Here is a 20,018-nt window from a genome sequence, read left to right as displayed (position 1 = left end):
AAGCGTCTCAACGGTGCTTGGCACGTTTTAGGAGCACACCTACAATTTTTTTCCGTTCCTTCGTGATTCCAGTGCCCCACCCGCTCATTCACACCTTCATTTAGCAAGTATTTTTTTAGTAAAATTTTTGCAATCCTTATTTTTGAGAGACAGAGTGCAAGCAGGGGAGGAACAGAGAGGGAGGGAGACACAGAATCGGAAGCAGGCTCCAGGCTCCGAGCCGTCAGCACAGAGCCCCATGCGGGGCTCGGACTCGCGAACCGCAAGTTCATGACCTGAGCCCGACTAAGTCGGACGCTTAACCGACTGAGCCACCCAGGCGCCCCGGCAAGTTATTGAGAGACATCATATGCCAGGTGTCGTTCCAGATCCTGGGGCTCAAACAGTGAACCAAGATGACAAAGTCTTTGCCGATACGGAGCATGTGTTATAGACATGAACGTGAGTGAATGTATATTCAGAGGTGCCCGGTAGTAGTCACTTCTCTGAGGATGGAAGCAGCTGAGTAAGAGAAGAGAGTTATGTGAAGGCGGTGGGGCTGGCCCTGGAGGGTCTCTCGGAGGTGGTGACGTTTGCACAGAAACCCGAGGACACTAATAAAGTCACCCGGTCTCAGACATTGTTCCTCCCCTGCAGAGAGGTGGCTTAACTTGGTATAAGAAACTCAGGACCTGGAAGGAGGCAGGCCTAGGTTCCCTGGATAAAGAGCCGGCTGAGTCTTCAGCTTGACATCCAGGCGGAGCAGGGGGTGCGCATGTGCTCAGAATCCTCTAGAAAGCCCAGAGCTGTACCTCAATCCAGAGGAGGGTGGCACAATAATAGCTTTTCTGTATTCATCAACCAGTGCCATCTTCTTGGAGCCCCAGACAGCAAGCAGTAGATGGCATACTCAAAGCAGCTGACTGGGGCGGGTTGAACACTGGGGCTGTCTTTATTTATTTTTTTTTTTCAACGTTTATTTATTTTTGGGACAGAGAGAGACAGAGCATGAACGGGGGAGGGGCAGAGAGAGAGGGAGACACAGAATCGGAAACAGGCTCCAGGCTCTGAGCCATCAGCCCAGAGCCTGACGCGGGGCTCGAACTCACGGACCGCGAGATCGTGACCTGGCTGAAGTCGGTCGTTCAACCGACTGCGCCACCCGGGCGCCCCTGGGGCTGTCTTTAAAGGTGTAGGCAGGTGGCGGGAGCTTTTCCATGCCCCTCCAACCCCCCACAGCACAAATTCCATCGCTGCTGTTAACCAGCTGTGTGACCTAGGGTGGCTCACCCAACGTCTCTGAGCACATATCCTCATCTGATTAATGGGAGATACTACGGACCTCGCTGAGCTGATGTGGGAATTAAATTGGGTAAGAAGATGTGAAGTGGTCCGTCCAGCCTGGTGCACCCTATGGGTTCAAGGCCACATGGTGCACTTGAAAGCCCAGGGCCCTGGGTTTGGTTCCTCCTGGCCTCTGTGTTCACCAGAGAGCATCTGGCAGAGAGGGGTGAGCCTCCCACCGTCCAACCTCCAAGACGATGGCCAGTCAAGATCTGAACTCAAGTCATATGACTTGAGGTTTACAGAGACCCTCCCCCACACCCCTTCCCACAGCCACCCTGTGTCAAATCAACCATCCATTCGGAACGACTTACCGGATCTGGCTTCCAGTTCTGGTGACATTTCCCTTAGGCATTATCCTGATTATTACTGTTTTATTGTGGTGATGGCTACCCTCCTGGTGTTGGCTTACTCACTTTAGCATTCGTAGCAGCAACAGTGGGGGCTCTGGAGTCCGACTGCCTGGGTGTGAGTTCCAGATCTGTGTCTTTTTTTTTTTTTTTTAAGTTTATTTTATTTTGAGAGAGAGAGAGAGAGAGAGAGAGCACAAATGGGTAAGGGCAGAGTGAGGGAGTGAGAGAATCCCAAGCAGGCTGCACACCGCCAGCCTGGATCCGGACACAGGGCTCAAACCCACAAACCATGAGATCATGACCTGAGCTGAAATCAAGAGCTGGACGTTCAACTGACTGAGCCACCCAGGCGCCCCTCAACTCTGTGCCTTCACAACCGTGGGTCTTGGATAAGTTACTTAACCTCTACGTGCCTCAGTTTCCTCACAAACAAACCAGGATCTTAACTCCCATCTACACCCTGGGGAAGTGAGGATTCAGTGAGAGGATGTGTGTGGAGCATTCTGTGTCATGCTTGTCCCACAGTAAAGGCTCAGGAGCTGTAGCTGATATTATTAGCATTATTTGTGTTATATAAGTGATCGGAACATTCTCGTTGTTGGCAGAGGCTGGGAGCTGAATCTAAGAGGAGGCTGGAGGGTGGGAGGGGCTAGGATCCATGAGAATGATTGGTAAGAGCCCCCTGGTGACTGGCCCTTACATCACAGCGGCATTTACGTCTCCTAGGGGAAGCGGGAGGCAAGCCGGCCAACTGTGTAACTATGGAAAGGGTTTCAGAGGGCTCTGCTGGGGTCTCCCCTTTTCTGTTTTAAACAGAAAATAGTTAGTATGAGTGTTAGGGGCTCAGTTATGTCTCCCACGATTCCTATGTCGAAGTCTTAACCCCCAGCCCTTCCGGATGCAACTCTATTTAGAGATAGAAATTTTAAAGAGGAGATTAAGTTCACATGAAGCCGTTGGGACGGGTCCTAATTCACTGTGACTGTGCCCTTCTAAGAGGAGGAGATTGGGACATAGACACACAGGGAAGGCCGTGTGAGGGCACAGGGAGAAGATGGCATCTATAAGCCAAGGAGAAAGGCCACAGGAGAAACCGACCCTGACCAGCACCTTGATCTTAGACTTGTAGCCTCCAGAACCGTGGGCTGAAAAATTTTTGTTGTTTAAGCCCCCCGGTCTGTGGGGCTTTGTTAGAGCAGCCTGAACAAACTAATGTACTAGGTAATAAACACATGTTTTCTTCTCCAAATCACAGCCCTTTGGAGGATGCAGTTCTGTAAGTTCGATTCCTCAGGTGATCTGACCCATCAAGCAGAGTTGGGCTCCTTTTCAGGGATCACTCCGCTGCTCAAGGCCAAGGGGAATGCGGCACCATAGGAAGCTGTGTGCCATTGCTCTGCTCCTGGGCTGCGGTCTGTGCTCCCCGCACCCTGCCCAGCCCAACCCCCTGCAGCCAGTCACTCCCGCCTGTGCTCTTGGGGACAAGGGCCGGCAAAGGCATTCATCCAGGTTCATCCGTGCTTGACTGATCTTGAATCAGGGACACTATCTTTCTCTGGGTCTTCCAAGGCTAGTGGTGTTAATCCAGAACAATAGCTTGACCCCTCTCTCTCGTTTTCCTTACCTGTAAAGTGGCAGTAAGAATCGGGGCTCCTTCACAGGGTCATTGCAAGGATGAAATCACTGAACTCCTATGAAAGCGCTTTGTGAGCTTTGACGTTTCCTGCCAAGACCGGGGCGGCATTGATTCCAACAATTTAGAATGTTTTATCTTGTACCAGACCTTATAGACGGCACACGCTATAGTCCAGGCATCCAGAAACTATGAACTGGATGATTTGAATGCACTAAGATGAATGGCCTGGGGTCTTTGCCTTGTGCAACTCACACGAAAGGAAGAGACAGACATTAGGTGATAATGTAGACAGCAAGGGATATAGCACGGCGCTCAGCCTCCGACGCCATCTGTGGGTCTGAGAAGGCTTCCAAAAGACGTGATATCCACATGGCTAGTGATGGCAGAGGAGAAGAGCTAGCCTGGTGAGAGAGGCTAACTGCAGGAAGGAAGGACATATCCCCTTCCCAGGGGTGAGAAGCGCGTTTGTGTCTTCGGCTCTTCCAGAAGCAGACCTTGAGACAAGGATTTGGGTGAAAGTAATTGGCTTGGAGGTGGTCCCAGGAAACCCTGGGAGGCAGGAGAGTGGGAAGGAAAGGAAGAGAAGTGATAAACGAGGCATTAGCAGAAGGGGACTGGAGCTCAATCCCCCTGAGGATTCCAGGAAATGCAGAGAGCATATCTCACAGCTCTCTGGCCCAAGGGCTGAAGGAGCTGAGAAGTATAAGCCAACTGCCATCAGTCACTGGTTGAGAGCAGTACTGGGGGCCTGAATTTCCCAGAGCCATCAGCCCGATGCCAATGGGGGCAGAATGCCCTCTAGTGGCCAGAGAAAAGCTCCATGCCAAGAAACACAAGGGCTCATAGCCGATGGTTATGAGAGAAGAGGTCAGGACACCTGCAGCATCTTTTGCCATGTGTACCCAAGAATACAATGCTTCGGTGTTTCTGGAACGCGAGGTCTGATGCAGGGAATCACAGGCAATGAAAAGTAAGAGAAAGGTGGAGGCGAGGGCATGAGTATATGAATACATGTCATGCTGCTGTGTTTGAGCTTTGTCCTGAGGGCAGTGTGGCCATCGGAGGGTTTTAAGAATGGAAGAGACATGGCCAATATTCTGTCTTTAAAAGATCACCCTCGGGGGTGGGGGTGGGGTGCCTAGGAGGCTCAGCCAATTAAGTGTCCAGCTCAGGTCGTGATTTCATGGTTCATGAGATCAAGCCCTACGTCGGGCTCCAAACTGATCTCGCAGAGCCTGCTTGGGATCCTCTCTCCCTCTCTCTCTATCCCTTCCTGCTCATGTGCGCACACGCTCTCTCTCTTTCTCTCTCTCAAAATAAATAAACTTAAAAACAAAAGATCACTCTGGCCACGATGTGGAACATGCTTCTGGATGGGACAAAACGAGTCAAGGAGTCCAGCGTGGGCGGGAAAGCCGGTGGGCCTGATGAACAGCAAATGGCAGGAGGGGCAGAAAACAATGTTTGAGATAAAGAGAAAGCCAGCAGCACTTAGCAAGTTACTGAATCCAGATGTGATGGAGAGGAAGGGGCCAGGACATCTCCGAGCATCTCTGAGCGTCTCGAACTTTGATGACTCAGCAACACTAGTGCCACCGACTGAGAGAAGGGGGGAGCAGGTTTGGGCGGAGAGAAGATGCACTTGGGTTCAGCATGCAGAGCGTGAGGGGTGTGAGGACAACCCAGCTGGAAGCCCAAGAAGGGGAGCCGACTTGAGGATAAGACTTCAGAGGCTGCCCACTTGAATGTTGGAGAAAGACTGAGAGTAAACAAGGTGGCCCAGGTAGGTGTGCAGACTTTGGACCTGGCAGTGGGTCCAGAACGGAGCCACAGCCATCAGCCACGTTTAAGATGGAAGGTGAGCCCAAAAAAGGCCTCTTTGAGGGAGCCAGGCATAATGGCAGCAAGTATGACATCGGTGAAACAAGGAAGGTCGAGACGCGCGGTCTTGGGAGCAGTCACCACACTACCCCGCAGAGGCGTCCTCGAAGACATGAAGCGATATCTGTGGGGCGAGTCTTTCCACTTTGGCTGGCAGTCTGACACGGAGCGAACACCGCAGGGGTGGGGACAGGCGGTGGAGAGAACCAGTTTGAGAAGTTTGGACGAGGAGGAAGAGAGACAGGTGGGTGGTCACAGGTGTGTTCGGGCTCCCGGGTGTGTTGTACTTTTCCAAACAGGGGACATTGGCAGGAGGGGGGGAGGAAGAGGAGGAGGTCGTGGAGGAGAGAAGAAATAAGGAAAAGGATCACCGCGGGAAGAAGTTGCTGAAGAAGGTAGACGCGAGGGCTGTCGAGACATCAGGTAGAAACGTTGGCTTTCCACAGAAGAAAAATACATCGTCTAGGGTTGAAGCCAAAGGGATGAAAATAAATATGAATGTAGACACGAGTGTAAATACTGGAACAGAGCTGGGTCACTGCCAAGAGCCTCAGTTTCCCGACAGAAGTAAGAGACAAGATCATCTCTTAAGAGGAGTCGTGTGGGGTGTGAAGTTAGGGACAGTGGTGAGGGTTTGGACTCGCTGCTGAGAACAGAGAAGGAAGCTGGCCAGCAACAAAGGATGTGCAGTCAGACCTCTGGGTGCAGCCAAAGCCGGAGACTATGAATTGTCAATGGTCCCATCCACATGGTTACTGTTTTGACATGACTGTGCCAGAGCCCCGTTCTCTGCACTCTCTGTGGGTGCCAGTGCACGCGTGCATGGGGAACGTCACTGCAGAACCTCACCTCTGATGACCTTCTGGCTCCCCCCTCCATGTGTCTCCCTGTCCAGGAGCTGTATTCCCAATCTTATGATGCCGTCGGGGTGATGTTCGCCTCCATCCCGGGCTTTGCAGACTTTTACTCTCAGACTGAGATGAATAACCAGGGAGTAGAATGCCTGCGTCTGTTGAATGAGATCATTGCTGACTTCGATGAGGTAAGTCACAGCCTCAGAAGCCTCCAATCACCAGTGGGCACCACTCTTGTAAAAGCATCATGTCCACCGTAGCAATAGCCATTGTTTGCACTTACAGGACTCCAGGCTGTAGTGTAGACACAAACACGTATTATCTAATTTAATTTTCACAAGAGATAAACACCAGGGTTTCTCCATCTGGGGGATCGAGAGCATAAGCCTTAGTGAGACTAGGTAATCCAACCCAATGTCAAACAATCATCAAATGGCAAAACCAAGACTTGGAGGTCGCTGCTACTCAGGCACTGGTGTCACAGAGACTGGGCGGTGATGGGGACATTTCTCCATCTGCTCAAAGTGCCAGAGATAAAACCATCAGTTAGCATTTTGTCCAACCAAGACCTAAACATAAGCGTACGCATAATCCAGATAGTACTTTGTTCTTTTAGGCTCCATGAGTCTGAAGAACACATCACACGGGAGGAGATATTCTTGCTGTACTAAATTTACATTAATAGGCTTGGCAGGAATGATCCTTCCCCACCCCCTCCCCCCACGCCTGCCATCTTCTAGCTTGAAGTGGGGCACCGTTGTCCATCTGTCTGCCCAGGCCTGAGAAGGGAAGTGATTCATTGAGAAAATGCTGAGGAAGAGACCTTGCAAAGATGTGGGTTCAGCTGAAGTCTAGCCTGCTAGCCTGATGCCCGTGGAAATCCAAAAAAGGGCACAGCAGTGCATTATCAGCAGCCAGACCTCATGGCGTTCTTGAGAACGACGTGGGTGGGGCACCGGGAGCATTGGTGACGTTACCCATTGTGACATCATCACCTCTCGCTCCACCCCCACGTTCCGTTTAGCTACTGAGCCCCGTGGGTTCCTTTTCGATGGCTCTTTGGTCTGCCCCTTCCTCACTACCATTGCTGCCCTATCCTTGCTTTCCGCCATCTTACTTGTCCCCTGGATGACAGGGGACATCTTACTTGCCCCCTCCTGTATCTCACCTCAGCAATCACCAAAAGCAAGACTATCTTTTCACATCCCTTTGAAACCTGAAGCCCATCAGTGCCTCCCCTTTTCCAGTGCCTCATAAGGTCACCTGAGGCTCTGCACTTGCTTTGAACTCGCTGGTCCTGTACCCTCTCCAGCTTTACCTCCCACTGTGTGCCACCTGCCCCCAGCCCCAGCACCATCCAGCTACTTACCAGCACTTACACCCACCTGGCTGTTCACACACTGCTCTTTGTGCCCAGAAGTTATGCCATCGTCACTATACCCTGTCCTCTCTCCCTCAACTCCACGGGCAGCAGAACATGTAACACTCCCTGAACAGTCAATTCAGACATCATCTCTACTTGTGACGCCTCTTCTCATCCCCCTTCTACCCAGCTAAATGTCGTTGCTCTTTTTTCGATGAAAAATGTATACTCTGGAACCTGCCCTCAGAGAGCCTGAAACCCTTCGGTGTGCACATCTGCCTCCCCCACCAGCCACTTAGTTTGGGGGCAGAGACCCATCTTATTAATATAAATGTTTACCACGTGTTGCCACAAATGCAAAACAAGCTCAAGACATAACACTCAGTTAGTTACCCCTCAACAAAACCCCCAGGGGGAGAATTATTAGCCTTCGTTTCACAAATAAGCAAAACCGAGGCTGAGAGACCTCAAGAGAGCCCAGGCTTTGCCACCACCAATTGGCCCAGCCAACATTTCCACCCAGGTCCGCCATACTGTTTGGGTTTTTAACCGTTAACTGGCCTCTCATGGTTCCAGTTTTGCAGCCAAAAAAGCAACAAGGGCCATTTTGGTTGTCCTAGGGATGGGAATGGGGATCAAGATAAATAAGACACGGTCCCTTTTTGCTTCGCATGGCTTCCCAGTCTAGGGAGGGACAAGATGATCGAGTCACCTTTACATGGGAAGTAAGTGTACTCATTCAGAGGGCCTGGCATTGTGGAGAGTAGAGGGTGATTCCATGGTAGTATCTTTATTCCAGTATCTTTATTCCAGCTCTTTTTGACAGGCCTTAAGCTCATGAAGATAGGAATTATATTCTTATGTACCCTGTTAAGTCCTCAGGGGCTGGTGCCGTGCGTAGAACGTAAGAGATGTTCGTAACAGATGCTTACCAAGTATTTGCTGATGGGATCAACCAATCAATTAATTAATTAATGGGGGACAAAAATCAGCAGACAAATAGCAAGGTGAAAAGAAACTAGGGCAATCCAAAGCATATCTTCAAATTAAAAAAAAGAAGTTAAAATAGCTGTATTAAAAATAATCTGACCGAAGGTTGAGCCATCAGGCTTTGTTTTATTTTAAACGCTGTAGCACCCCCCCCATCCCTCCAAAGTGCTCACAAGCAAGTTTTTCAATTGTAATGCGTAAATTTCAACTAAATTTGCATCTCAGTGCCCCAGTTTGTAGACCCCAGGAGTCTTAGGAAAAACAGACAGCGCCCCTAGTGGTAGTGGCGTGTTTTTGCAGAGGGAGGTTGGGGGGAGGCTAGGAGAAGGGGGGTGGGGGCGGGATTGGTCCAGGAGCTGGGCTTTAGAGCAGGAGGAGGAGGAGAGGGAGGAGGAGCTGGCAGGGAGGTGAGAGAAGAAAGATAGGAGAGCAGAGCAGAGAAGGAGAAACGGAAAGAAGAGCCGGCACAGAGGAGGAGGAAGAGGGAAGAGCATGTGGTCGGCAGGAACATTCTCTGGCTTGCCAACCCCTCGGGCCACCCGCACGTGCCTTCTGTGTCAGGAGAGACCCTCTGCATTCTGCCCTGGCGAAGCTCCAGCCAGATGCCCTGGTGCTGACTTTAGTAACAATGCTGCTCCGGCTGATAAAACCACCACGGGAACCTGAGAGCCTGCAAAATTCCCTCCGGGCTCGAGGAAAGCAGAACACCGCACGGAGCACATGCGCCAAGACTGGGTTCAAGACTCCTCACCCCAGGGCCCCTGCTTCCTCGAAGGCTGAAGGGCGCTCCCACGTTTCAGCACTCCGTGCGGACTAGTGAATTAATAAAGGGGCTGATTAGGAACCGCGTTATGCCCCCAGACGCTTTTAGCTCTATGGTGGATCGATTTGCTGCGCGGACACTAAATGAAAATGATGAAGCCGCTTGCTGCCTTCTGATCCACTTCTGAGAGGAGGCAGCATTGCCTGGGCCTGAAATTGGCCCTCGGCCAGGTACTTCCAAGAGCAGAGAGGAAGAGTCCCCCCTCCCCGCAGAAAGCTGGGGAAATGCAGCTGTACGGAGGCAGAAAGACAGAGGTGGGCCACCAAAGACATGCCTTAGATCCCGAACTAACACTTTAACGGTCGAAGGGATGCTGAGACCAAACGTCAGTGTAGTGTCTGAGGGCAAGTGTCAGACATGATCCCAGGCTGAGGACACTCAGCCTTCCCTGGACGCGGTTTGTGCGATCTCAGCCAGGGCAGAAGAGGGGCTTCAACTCAATGGCTCACGAAACAAAAATAACAAGCAAAGGCTGCCTCGGCTGTGAATCAGGCAACACAAACACACACGCACGCACACACACACACACACACACACACCCCAAAGCAAATCTCAAAAGCACCTGCCTGTGGTTCCCTTGTTTCTCTGAAGAATTTCTCTCCAGCTGGAATTTTTCACGTTTTCTTAGCTCCAGAATCATTTTGACAGGATGCCTGTAGCAAGATGCATGTGGAAAACCCATCTTCTCTTCTTGGTCTGGCCCACCTGTCTGCCCAGCCCCAGCACGGCATGAGCCCCGAAGGACATCGCAGCCTTTAAGGGAGGCAGAGAGTTGGAATACCAGAAGTTACATTTAGATACCCACCCACGTGGAGGAAGAGGAGGCTAGAACTTAGCCCTGGGAGCCAAGGAGGTTGGAGTTTTGAACCTACCTTTTCTGCGGAGGTAGTGAGACACAGAATCTGGACCGCTTTGAAGATGGGGCTAAGGATTTTCTGAAAGATCAGATGTGGGTTACGATGTTTTTACCCAGAACAACTGGAACAGTGGAGATGCCATTAATCAAGGTGGCGGGTGGGTAGAGAGGACCAAGGGTGTAGCTTTGGGAATGGCAGGTTGGCGACGCCTTTGAGGACTGTAATGGGGATGTCACACGGCAGTTTTGTGCAGAAGAGTCTGGTGGTCAAGGAAGGACACACGCATTTAGGAATCTTGGGCAGAGAGATTGTGTTGAAAGCCCACGAACCATGATGACAGAAAAAAAGAAGAGGCGTGAGGCCTGAGCCCCCGGGGCCCCCAACACTGTGAGATGAGGAAGATAAGAAGGGACTAGCAAAGGACGCTGAGGAGTTGCCGGTGGTGTGGAAGTAAAGCCATGAGTGGGCAGAAACCACGTGGGAGAGGTGTGGCAATCAACCGGGTAAGATCCAGACAGTGGGCCAAGTGAGGCCAGGCAATGGGAGGGCTTGTCGGAGGCCTGGACGAGAGCAATGTCAGTGTCAAGGTGGTTCTGGGGGATTTAGAAAATGATGGGGAAGAAGTCGGCGGCAGTGAGTAGAGAGAACTCTGCAAATTTTTACAGCAAAAGGAAGGAGACAGGTGGGAAGAAATGTGGTGTCCCGGAAGACTTTCTCTAAGATGGGAAAAATAACCACAGCCCTCTCCTGACTTCCTTGAACCTACCACGCATCTTCCCCAACCTCCAGGCCTCGTTCGTGTCGTCCCCTCTGTCCGGATGCCCCTCCCAACCCTTTCCGCGCCCCCCAGCCTCCCAGCACCCAAACCCATGCACCCACCACTAAAACACCCTTCCTCAGTCTTTAGAAGGGAAGCTAGAAGTCACTTGCTCAGGGGAGCCTTCCCAGCCCCTCCAGATTTCATCAAAATGCTCCTCTCGCCTTGTTCCTACATCCTGTATGTTGCCATCATGTACTTTACTAGAATTGAGGCAGGGCATGTTTTGTGTGATGGTTTATTTAACATGTCACACACACACCCTGCCTGGGCTGTCAGCCCTCGGATGGCTGGGACCTCCTGTCCTATTCATGAGACGTTGCAGAAGCTCAGTGGATACTTCCTGTATTAGTTTACTTCCGCTGCTGTAACAAACCACCGCAAATTTAGTGACTCAAGACAACAGAAACTTACGATGTTACAGTTTGGAGGTCAGAAGCCCCAAAATGGATGTCACAGGGTTAAATCAAGGTGTCAGCGCGGCTGTGTTCCTTCTGGAGGCTGTAGGGGAAACTCTGTTTCATTCTGGCTACTAAAGGCCACCTGCATTTCTTGGCTGGTGGCTCCTTCCCCCGTCTTTAGCGCCCGTGGTCACCCTGCTGTGACTTCCGCTCCTGCCTGATATCACATTGCCTTCTCCAACTTTCCCGCCTCCTCCTTTCACTTATGAGGACGTTTGCGATTACTTGGAGCGCACCCAGCTAGGCTAGGGAATCTCCCCACCTCAGGATCGTTAACTTCATCACATCTGCAAAGTCCTTTCTGCTCTGGAAGGTAAGATACCCACGGGTTCCAAGAATTAGGACCTGGACATCTTCTGCAGGCAGTGGAATGGGAAGCCACAGGAAGGTTTTGCACAGAGTGGGGACATGATCTGACTTCCCCCCGAATGGGATCACTCTGGCTGCCATGCAGGGGATGAGGGTGGGGGGGTGAGGCGGAGAGCAAGCAGGTACGTTATTCTGATACAACCACCGGGTGGAAGCCAACAGTGGCTCAGGCCAGGATGCTGACAGACAAGAGTTAAGACTCCCAAATCCATGTGGAAGGTGTAGCCAAAATTTGTTGATGCTCTGGGGAACAGTTGGGATTTCTTCTTTGAAGGAATAAAGTAAGCGTTCGTTTCAAAGATTCATCGAAACCGATCTACTCCTTAAAGGGTGTCTGGTCACACCCATCCCGGCACCTGCCACCTGCCAGGTGCTCAGTAAACATGTTGATTGCCCAAATGCATGATCCACAGGGAGAAAGGTAGCGTCCTCAAGGCTGCTAAACCAGGCAGAGGTCGTCCTTTGTGTGAGCCGGGAGCATGTTTCAGGAAGCCCCTGTCTTCTGGAAGAATAAACACCAGAGCTAACGTGGTTGCTTGGATCTATTTCAGCTGCTAGGCGAAGACCGGTTTCAGGACATTGAAAAGATTAAGACCATCGGCAGCACCTACATGGCCGTGTCGGGCCTGTCACCTGAAAAACAGGTAAAGGAACACCTTGCATTCAGCTGCACCATATGGCAGGGGCCTCACTCTTGTCGGGTCACTGAAGACAGAGAGGCCATCGTCACCAGGCTGCCTGGGGACCGGTAGGGAGGAAATCTGATGAACTGGATATTCTAGTCGTGTGACGTGCATTTGCTCCCGAGGGAATGAGGGTCTACTGGATGCAATGATGCCTCTACAGCCCAGAAACCTCTAGGCTCCATGCTGAACGTCATTGTTGACGTGATGGACAAAATACCCTGGCCGAGAAATACCCTGATTATGATTTAATTGTGAGTGTCACCAAATCCCCAATACCAGCCTGTTTTCTTGTTCTTACTTGTGTAAGTAGGACATAAGAACGATAATAGCTTCTGTTCTTTGGAGGGCCCCGTGTCGGGCACCAGCGTTAAGTGAGAACACTAGCACTTACCTTGCAGCGTTAGTGGGCGCAACAGCATTACGCTCTCTACACCCAGTAGGTGCTCAATACACCCAGTAGGTGCTCAATAAATGCTACGTGCATATGAGTCTAAGTTCCTGGGAAGAAGGAATCCTCATCTCTTCTTCTCATCCTTCCTTTGTTGACTTTCCAGCTAAACACCTAGAAACATTCCAAGAGTAACTATCTGGGAAGAAAACCATTCTAGTAATCGGTTACCTGTGCATGGCACTTGAGAGCAGGGGTCCACAAAGTACATCCTTCCTGCCAAACCTGACCCATCATCTGTTTCTGTAAATACAATTTTATTGGAACACAACCACACACACACACACACACACACGCACACACACACATTACATATATTTTCTCTTCGTCTCCTTTCAAGCTAAAATGGCAGTTCTGAGTAGCCCTGAGGAGGCCCAAAACGTTTGCTCTCTAATCCATTACCGAAACTACTTGCCAACCTCTGCTCTGGAGGGGTACCAAGTTCTTTCGCATGCACAATCTCATTCAATCCCCGGGAGGTAGAGAGGTAGGCGGGGCAAGGATGCTGATCCCCATCTTACAGGTGAGGAGACGGAGGTTCAGAGAGGCACAGAGGCTTACTCCGCACCCCCCTCAAGGTCCGTGACCAAATGTCGAAGCAAATGTGAAACATCCCTTGAACAGACAGTGTGAGTACTTGAAAGGAAGTACACGTTTCCTAGATGGAAACACGACACGTGCAAACATAAACACGCGCACACGCACCAGTGAGCACAGTCAGGAATTCATAGTGTGGCCGCCTGAATACACGAGTGTCGACGTGGGGAAAGGAATCTGATAAGCCGCACACATTACACTGAGTTAAGCAGATCTCCTGCCATCCTGTGTTCGGGGACACTGCCGACGGGGGTGTTCGGGGGCTCCCACACCTGGCCGTCTTCATCCCAGGGATGCGCAGGTGGGTTAGGACGTAGCGCGGGGCTCCCCTCTGCTGCAGAAAGGTCCACGTTCACCACAGTGAGTGAGTTCTCCTCTCGCTTGTGCTCCAGCAATGTGAAGACAAGTGGGGACATCTGTGTGCCCTGGCCGACTTCTCCCTCGCCCTGACCGAAAGCATACAGGAGATCAACAAACATTCCTTCAACAATTTCGAACTCCGGATTGGTGAGTAGCAGCTGGAGGTGTGGCCCCCTCCCTCCCCTCCCCCCCCCACAGCTCCCTGGCCTGGCTCCATCAGACCCCTCCCCCACTCCCTGCCCCATGCCCTGGGCACCCTGGGCCGTGGGGAGCTTTCTCCTACAACACGCAGCAGGCTAGTGTGACCTCGCCAAGGACAGGGACGGGGACAGCGTCAGCTCAGGCCTGTCTAGGCTTCCTCTTGCTCTGGGTGCTGGAAGCCAGGGAAGCCTGCTGGCCTGGGTGCAGACATACACAGCAGGCCCTACACCACAGCCACCTTTCCTCCAGCTCACTTGTGCAGTGCCCCACCCGCACAACACCCTGCTGAGGGAGGTAGCCGAGTCATCGCTCATTCACTCTGTCCCATGTCCTTGGTCAGTGTGTTGGTCTCCAGTCCTTCTGGATATGCCTTGAAGCAAAAGCAGGATTGCACTCCCAAAGATGTCAGATACTGTGGTGTGCAGGGACGGCAGAGAGGCTCCTAGCTCCTCACTTGGCCACACAGCTCACCCTTCCTTGCGCTCAGAGACCCCCTCGTGCAGCACAGCAATGCAACAGAAACCACAGCCCGGTGAATGGTGACCCTTTATACTTTGTATAACTCGCCAACTTCTTTGGCATCTCTGCTGCTTCTCGGAGGCCCCCCTACAGCATGGTCTGAAAGCCGTAAACTCAGGCCCAGAGAAGGGGGGTGATAGCTTCCGATCACACAGCCAAGCGGACACCCTGGAGGCAGCCCCAGGACTTCCGGACAGACCAGGGACGTCTGGCTGCCGGGCTGCAGCCTAAGACGGCCTTTGCCACAGTCTTCGTATTTTACATCCCCTCTGGCCTTCAGACCGTTTTACTTACTTGGCTCTCCCTCACCAGCTTTCAAGAAAAAAACAGTCAAGAAATACCAGTATCTGACTTGTCAGATCTTTGTTCATATATAAAAGCTCTATTTTATGTTTTTGGTCTATGGATGGGATGTTCAAGGCTTGTTCCCGCATCTTCCACTGACCCTACGTGTCCTTGCCGAAATCCTTTGACCACACAACGGAACCAGGACTAAAAACCTGAACAAAGGCGGGAGATGTCGCTGGGGTCAGGGCCGACCCTTGGTGTGAAATCTCACAGTGCTGGCATAGATCAGAGGTTAGAAGACTATTTTCCCCATTTCACGGGGCACCTCTGTTTGTGTCTGGGGTCAGCTGTGGCCACCTCTGTGAAGTTGGGCCCATCATTCCAACCCTCTGAAGGTCCGTTTCCTCGTGTGCAAGCTGGGTGTGATGTTATTACCCCCACCCCTGCCTGCCTCGTAGCAGTAACGAGGGATCAGACGAGGTGATGCCCGTGAGGGGCTCCGCGAGGCGTGGAGGGAGCCCCATCACTGGGATGCCCACACGTTCTGTAGGGTCTGCTCTGATTTCTGTTTATTTTGTATGGGGCGGGGAGGGGTTGTACTTCCCTCCGCCTAGAATGATCTAACCCAGACATCTGCATGGCTTGTCCCACCACATTCTTCAGATGGCTGCTCAGAAAGGCCCTTCCCTAGCCACCTTCCTCCAAAATGCCCCCTCCCACCTCTCTCTTCCTTTAACCTGACCGGGTTTTCGTTCTAGCCTCTATTATTCATTGATATTGTATTACTCGTTTTCATATTTCCATCTCTCCGGGTGAAGGTAAGCCCCATGAGGGTTGGGGCTCTCGTCTCTTTTCTTTCCCACCCATTGCCCCGGTGCCTGGAACAGTGCTGGTGCCTAGCAGGCGTCTAGTCAATTTAGTAGAATACACGAGAAATTCAAAGTCCAATAGAAGGAGACCTACGTGCTCACCAACGTGTTTGGTGAAATGCTATTATTCCTGGCAGAGAAGTCTACGTCTCGTAAAGGAGGAGGCGTCGAAGATGTCTTAAAAGGCATTTGCCAAATAAGATGTGGGGGTTGGGCCGGAATGATAGTCCCAGCAGAAAGAAAGGCAGGGACAAAGGCACAGAGGTGGGCGAGGGCCGGCAGGTGTGGGGGGACTCTAGCGGGTCAGTGCGGACACAGAGGTGAAGGAGAGGGTGGCGGTGAAGGAGGCTGACAAAGCAGGACGAGCCAGGTTCGAGGAGCCCTTGGCCGTGATCCCAAGGGGCCTGGACTTCATCCTACAGGCAAGAGGGGCCGTGGCAGGTGTTGAAGCGGTTGGAACTTGGCCAGACGCGCACCAGCCAGAGCCCTCTTGCTCTGGTGGCAGGCGTGGGGGCTGGTCCGCTGGAGGACAAGGGAGGAGGCAGGGAGGCCCGTTGGGGGGCTTGTGCCACGGACCAAGGGAATGACGCTCGGGCCCTGGACTAAAACAGAGAAGGCAAAGGTCTACCCAGGCTCTCAAAGCCCTGCAACAGCGGAGGCTGGAGGAGACCCCAGCGTCCTGACTCGTGGCACAGTGCTCCGTCGGTCCCACGGGCTACGTCAGCGTCCTGGTGAAAATCTCCTCTAATTTGCTCGGGGGCAGTCCCTGGTAGTCAGGCACCATGCCAAGGCTTTCCTCCCGTTATCTCATTCCATCTTCCTTCTACTCTGCACGTGGGAAAAGTGAGGTCCACCCAGGCTAAGTAACTGACCCAGGCCGCTCACCCAGTGAGCGGCCGAGGCGGGATCCACAGAGACCATACCTTCCCTGCTCACGGTCCCAGGCAGGGGTGCAGCCACCTCGGTGATGTCCCTCTTCTCTTACCTCTCGCTCCTTTGCTCGCTCGCAGGCATCAGTCACGGCTCCGTGGTAGCTGGGGTCATCGGCGCTAAGAAGCCGCAATATGACATTTGGGGCAAAACTGTGAACCTGGCGAGCCGAATGGACAGCACGGGGGTCAGCGGCAGGATCCAAGTCCCCGAGGAGACCTATCTCATCCTGAAGGACCAGGGCTTTGCCTTCGACTACCGAGGGGAGATCTACGTGAAGGGCATCAGTGAGCAGGAAGGGAAAATCAAAACGTACTTTCTCCTGGGAAGAGTCCAACCCAACCCGTTCATCCTGCCCCCGAGAAGACTGCCCGGGCAGTACTCACTGGCCGCGGTCGTCCTGGGCCTTGTCCAGTCCCTCAACAGGCAAAGGCAGAAGCAGTTGCTCAATGAGAACATCAACACAGGGATCATCAAGGGCCACTACAACCGGCGGACTTTGCTGACACCCAGTGGGCCAGAGCCCGGGGCCCAGGCTGAGGGCGCCGACAAGTCCGATTTGCCATGAAAGCATTTTCTTTGTGTTTCCTTTTTTTGTATTTCTTTTATATATAAAATAAATATACTAATAAAAAGGTTTAATTTTTTTTAGAACAAGGATGGTTTCATTGGTCTTGGGATACACTAGACTGAAGACAGGATTTGAGCTTCTCCTCAAATCAGAGACATTTATCGATCACCTCGAATGCACGAGGTTCTTTGGGAAGCACAGAAAAATAAGACCTGCTCCCTTGACCTTGAAAGGCTCACAACTGAGTATGAAAGAGGGACGTGTAAGCAGACACCCGACACAAGTGCCCCTTGTTACTTTTTCATGTTTTATTTATTGGGGAGAGAGAGAGAGCATAAGTGGGAGAGGGGCAGAGAGAGGGGGGAACAGAGGATCCAAAGCAGGGTCTACCCAGCCAGGCTGACACCAGCGAGACCACCGTGGGGCCCGAACTCACAAACCGCGCGATCGTGACCTGCGCTGAAGTTGGACGCTCAACCGACTGAGCCACCCAGGCGCCCCTGTCGAGCTCTTGTCACGCGCAGGACCCGGTGCCAGACCCTTTACGTAATGACCTCACGCGACCCTCACAGTACTGTGTGCATGCCCTCAGCCAGCGTGTGTTGAGCTGTGCCTGTACTTTCCTAAGCGCCAGAGAAATCCTGGCAAAAGTCTGGCCCTCGCAGAACTAGCAGTCAGCGTGGGGATAATCCATAACGTTCCTCTAAACCAATACATAAGCAATCTACTTCCAGATAGGGGTAGATGCCGCAGAGAAAATTGGGGAGGACAATTGGGATAGAGGATTGGAGGTCGGGGATGCCGTGTAACTGGGATCTACAAGGAAGGCCTCTTTGAGGACTTCCTGTTGAAGATTAGCCCTAAACGATGAGAACGAAGCACCCTGGGAGGAGAGTGGCCCCATGGGAAGGAACGGCAAGGGCAAAGGCCCCGAGGTGGGATCAAACCCGCGTGATCTGTTGGAGGACCAGCTCCAAAGGCAGTGGGTGGGGAAGCTGTTGCAGGCAGGTTCACTCTCCCCCGGAAAGACTGCCTCCTGAGATCTTCTCCTGTGACCACAAAGACTACCAGCAAAGTTTCATGCAGATGAGAAAGCTCAGAAAAGTAAAGGATTTTCCCCAGACCGTATAATTAGTTGTAGAACCGGGATCAGAACCACATGGGTCAGCCAAGGCTGACCGGTATTGAGAATCACTCCCATGTTAGTGGCGAAAACACGATGAGATTTCTGTCATTCATGTCCTATGGGGCGGGGGGCGGGGGGCGGGGGGCGGGGGGGTGCTCCATACAATGATGTCGGGCTTAACCTCCTTCCTCTCAGGACGTAGAGCTTTCTGCCTGATCCTCTGTGTCCAGCCTGCTGAGGAGAAGACAGGAAGGAAGGAGCGTCACTCAGAAGATCTTAGGTACCTGGCCTGGAAGTGGCACATTAGTGCCGTCACCAGCCCGAGCTCCGTCACTGGCCCCCCTCACCCCAGGGGAAGTTAGGGAACGGGGTCTCCCCGTGTTCACTACTAAGAGTAAAATGAAACACAGCGAGGAGCATAATCTCTTCCGTAAGAATCGACACTCATCTAAGTCCATCTTTGCCAACGCGGAGCTGCTCTGGTAAGTTCTGTGTTGGAGGAACGTACGAGGTTTAAGCAATGGAAGGAGAAGGATGAAATCCCGACCATTCTCTAAACTCTTGCACTCTTAACAACAGCCATTTAGAAGAAACGTACCTCCAGTGGACATGCTTTCAAGGAAGTACCTACCCAGAATATTTCAGGTGAGACCCCCTCCCCAGGTAGGAGAGAGACTACGGTCTCCAGAGAAGCACGACGCACAGAGGCGGGGGGCCCTTGAACTTTGAGCCATGTGGGTAATGGCCTTTGCTCTCAGAAACTATACACCTACCCGAGAACTACCTGAGGTCCCAACGGAATGAGAAGACGGCATCAGGTGAACTGTAAAGTCCTTCTGATGCCAGGGTTCATCATTATCTTCACAGACGCAGAGGAAGCCTCCTGGTTTATTCAGGCGAGTTTCTGAGGACACTGAAACAAAGAAAAGCCCAGGGGGTGCTGAGACTTGGAGCCGCAGAGAAGAGGAGGGAAGCTGGGGGTCTGGGGCTGCGGCAAACATCCCGGCAAAGAGGCCGGCCTCGGCGACGGCAGTCAGGCTGTGACAGCACTGTCTCCCAAAGACAGAGAAGACTTGATGCGGACCATCAAGCTTTGGTCTGATCCGGAGGGCAGGATCCTTCTAGATTCTATGGGCGGCATGCAGCAGACAGGCCACGGTGAGATGGATCCAGTCCCAGGGAAAGAGTTTACCCAGCACAGATGTTGTCCCCAAGCTCTGAGCTGGGACTCAGGACCCAGTCCCTGGACTAGAAGAATGTCATCCTAAGCAAGATAACTGGGCAGGAACCAAAGGAGGAGGCATGAAGCCAGACCCAGGCTCCTGGATGCTGCCACTTTGGGGGTGAAACTCCACCCAGAACCTGTCGCTGACTCAGTGAGAACGAGCCCTAAAGTGAATCAGGCTTCATGGAGGGGATGGGGGGGGGGGGGGATGGGACACATGACTTCCTTCAGGGCTCCATTAAACAGAGGAGCAGAGGCACCTGGGTGGCTCATTGGGCGAGGTATCTGACTCTTGGTTTCGGCTCAGGTCATGATCTCACGGTTTGTGGGTTCGATCCCTGAGTCGGGCTCTGTGCTGACCATGCAGAACCTGCTTGGGATTCTCTCTTTCTCCCTCTTTCTCTGCCCCTCCCCCACTTGTACATGTATGCTCGCTCTCTCTCTCTCTCTCCAAATAAATAAAAACCCGAA

General features: G+C 52.4%; 1 protein-coding gene across 3 annotated transcripts in view; it reads left to right on the top strand.

The window, feature by feature from the left end:
- Nucleotides 1-17,276, top strand: part of ADCY8 (adenylate cyclase 8) — a 226,152-nt gene extending 208,876 nt beyond the window's left edge. For all 3 annotated transcript variants that reach the window (XM_019823138.3, XM_019823137.3, XM_004000120.5), the window contains 4 exons: nucleotides 6,089-6,235; nucleotides 12,279-12,371; nucleotides 13,851-13,965; nucleotides 16,706-17,276. In XM_019823138.3, the coding sequence (XP_019678697.1) occupies nucleotides 6,089-6,235; nucleotides 12,279-12,371; nucleotides 13,851-13,965; nucleotides 16,706-17,193 (843 nt within the window). In that variant the 3' untranslated portion in view covers nucleotides 17,194-17,276. The remainder of the gene's footprint in view (nucleotides 1-6,088; nucleotides 6,236-12,278; nucleotides 12,372-13,850; nucleotides 13,966-16,705) is intronic.
- Nucleotides 17,277-20,018: the final 2,742 nt, after the last annotated feature.

Source organism: Felis catus, chromosome F2 (assembly GCF_018350175.1).
Source record: "Felis catus isolate Fca126 chromosome F2, F.catus_Fca126_mat1.0, whole genome shotgun sequence".
Taxonomy (NCBI): domain Eukaryota; kingdom Metazoa; phylum Chordata; class Mammalia; order Carnivora; family Felidae; genus Felis; species Felis catus.
This window is presented reverse-complemented; position numbering and strand designations above follow the sequence as displayed.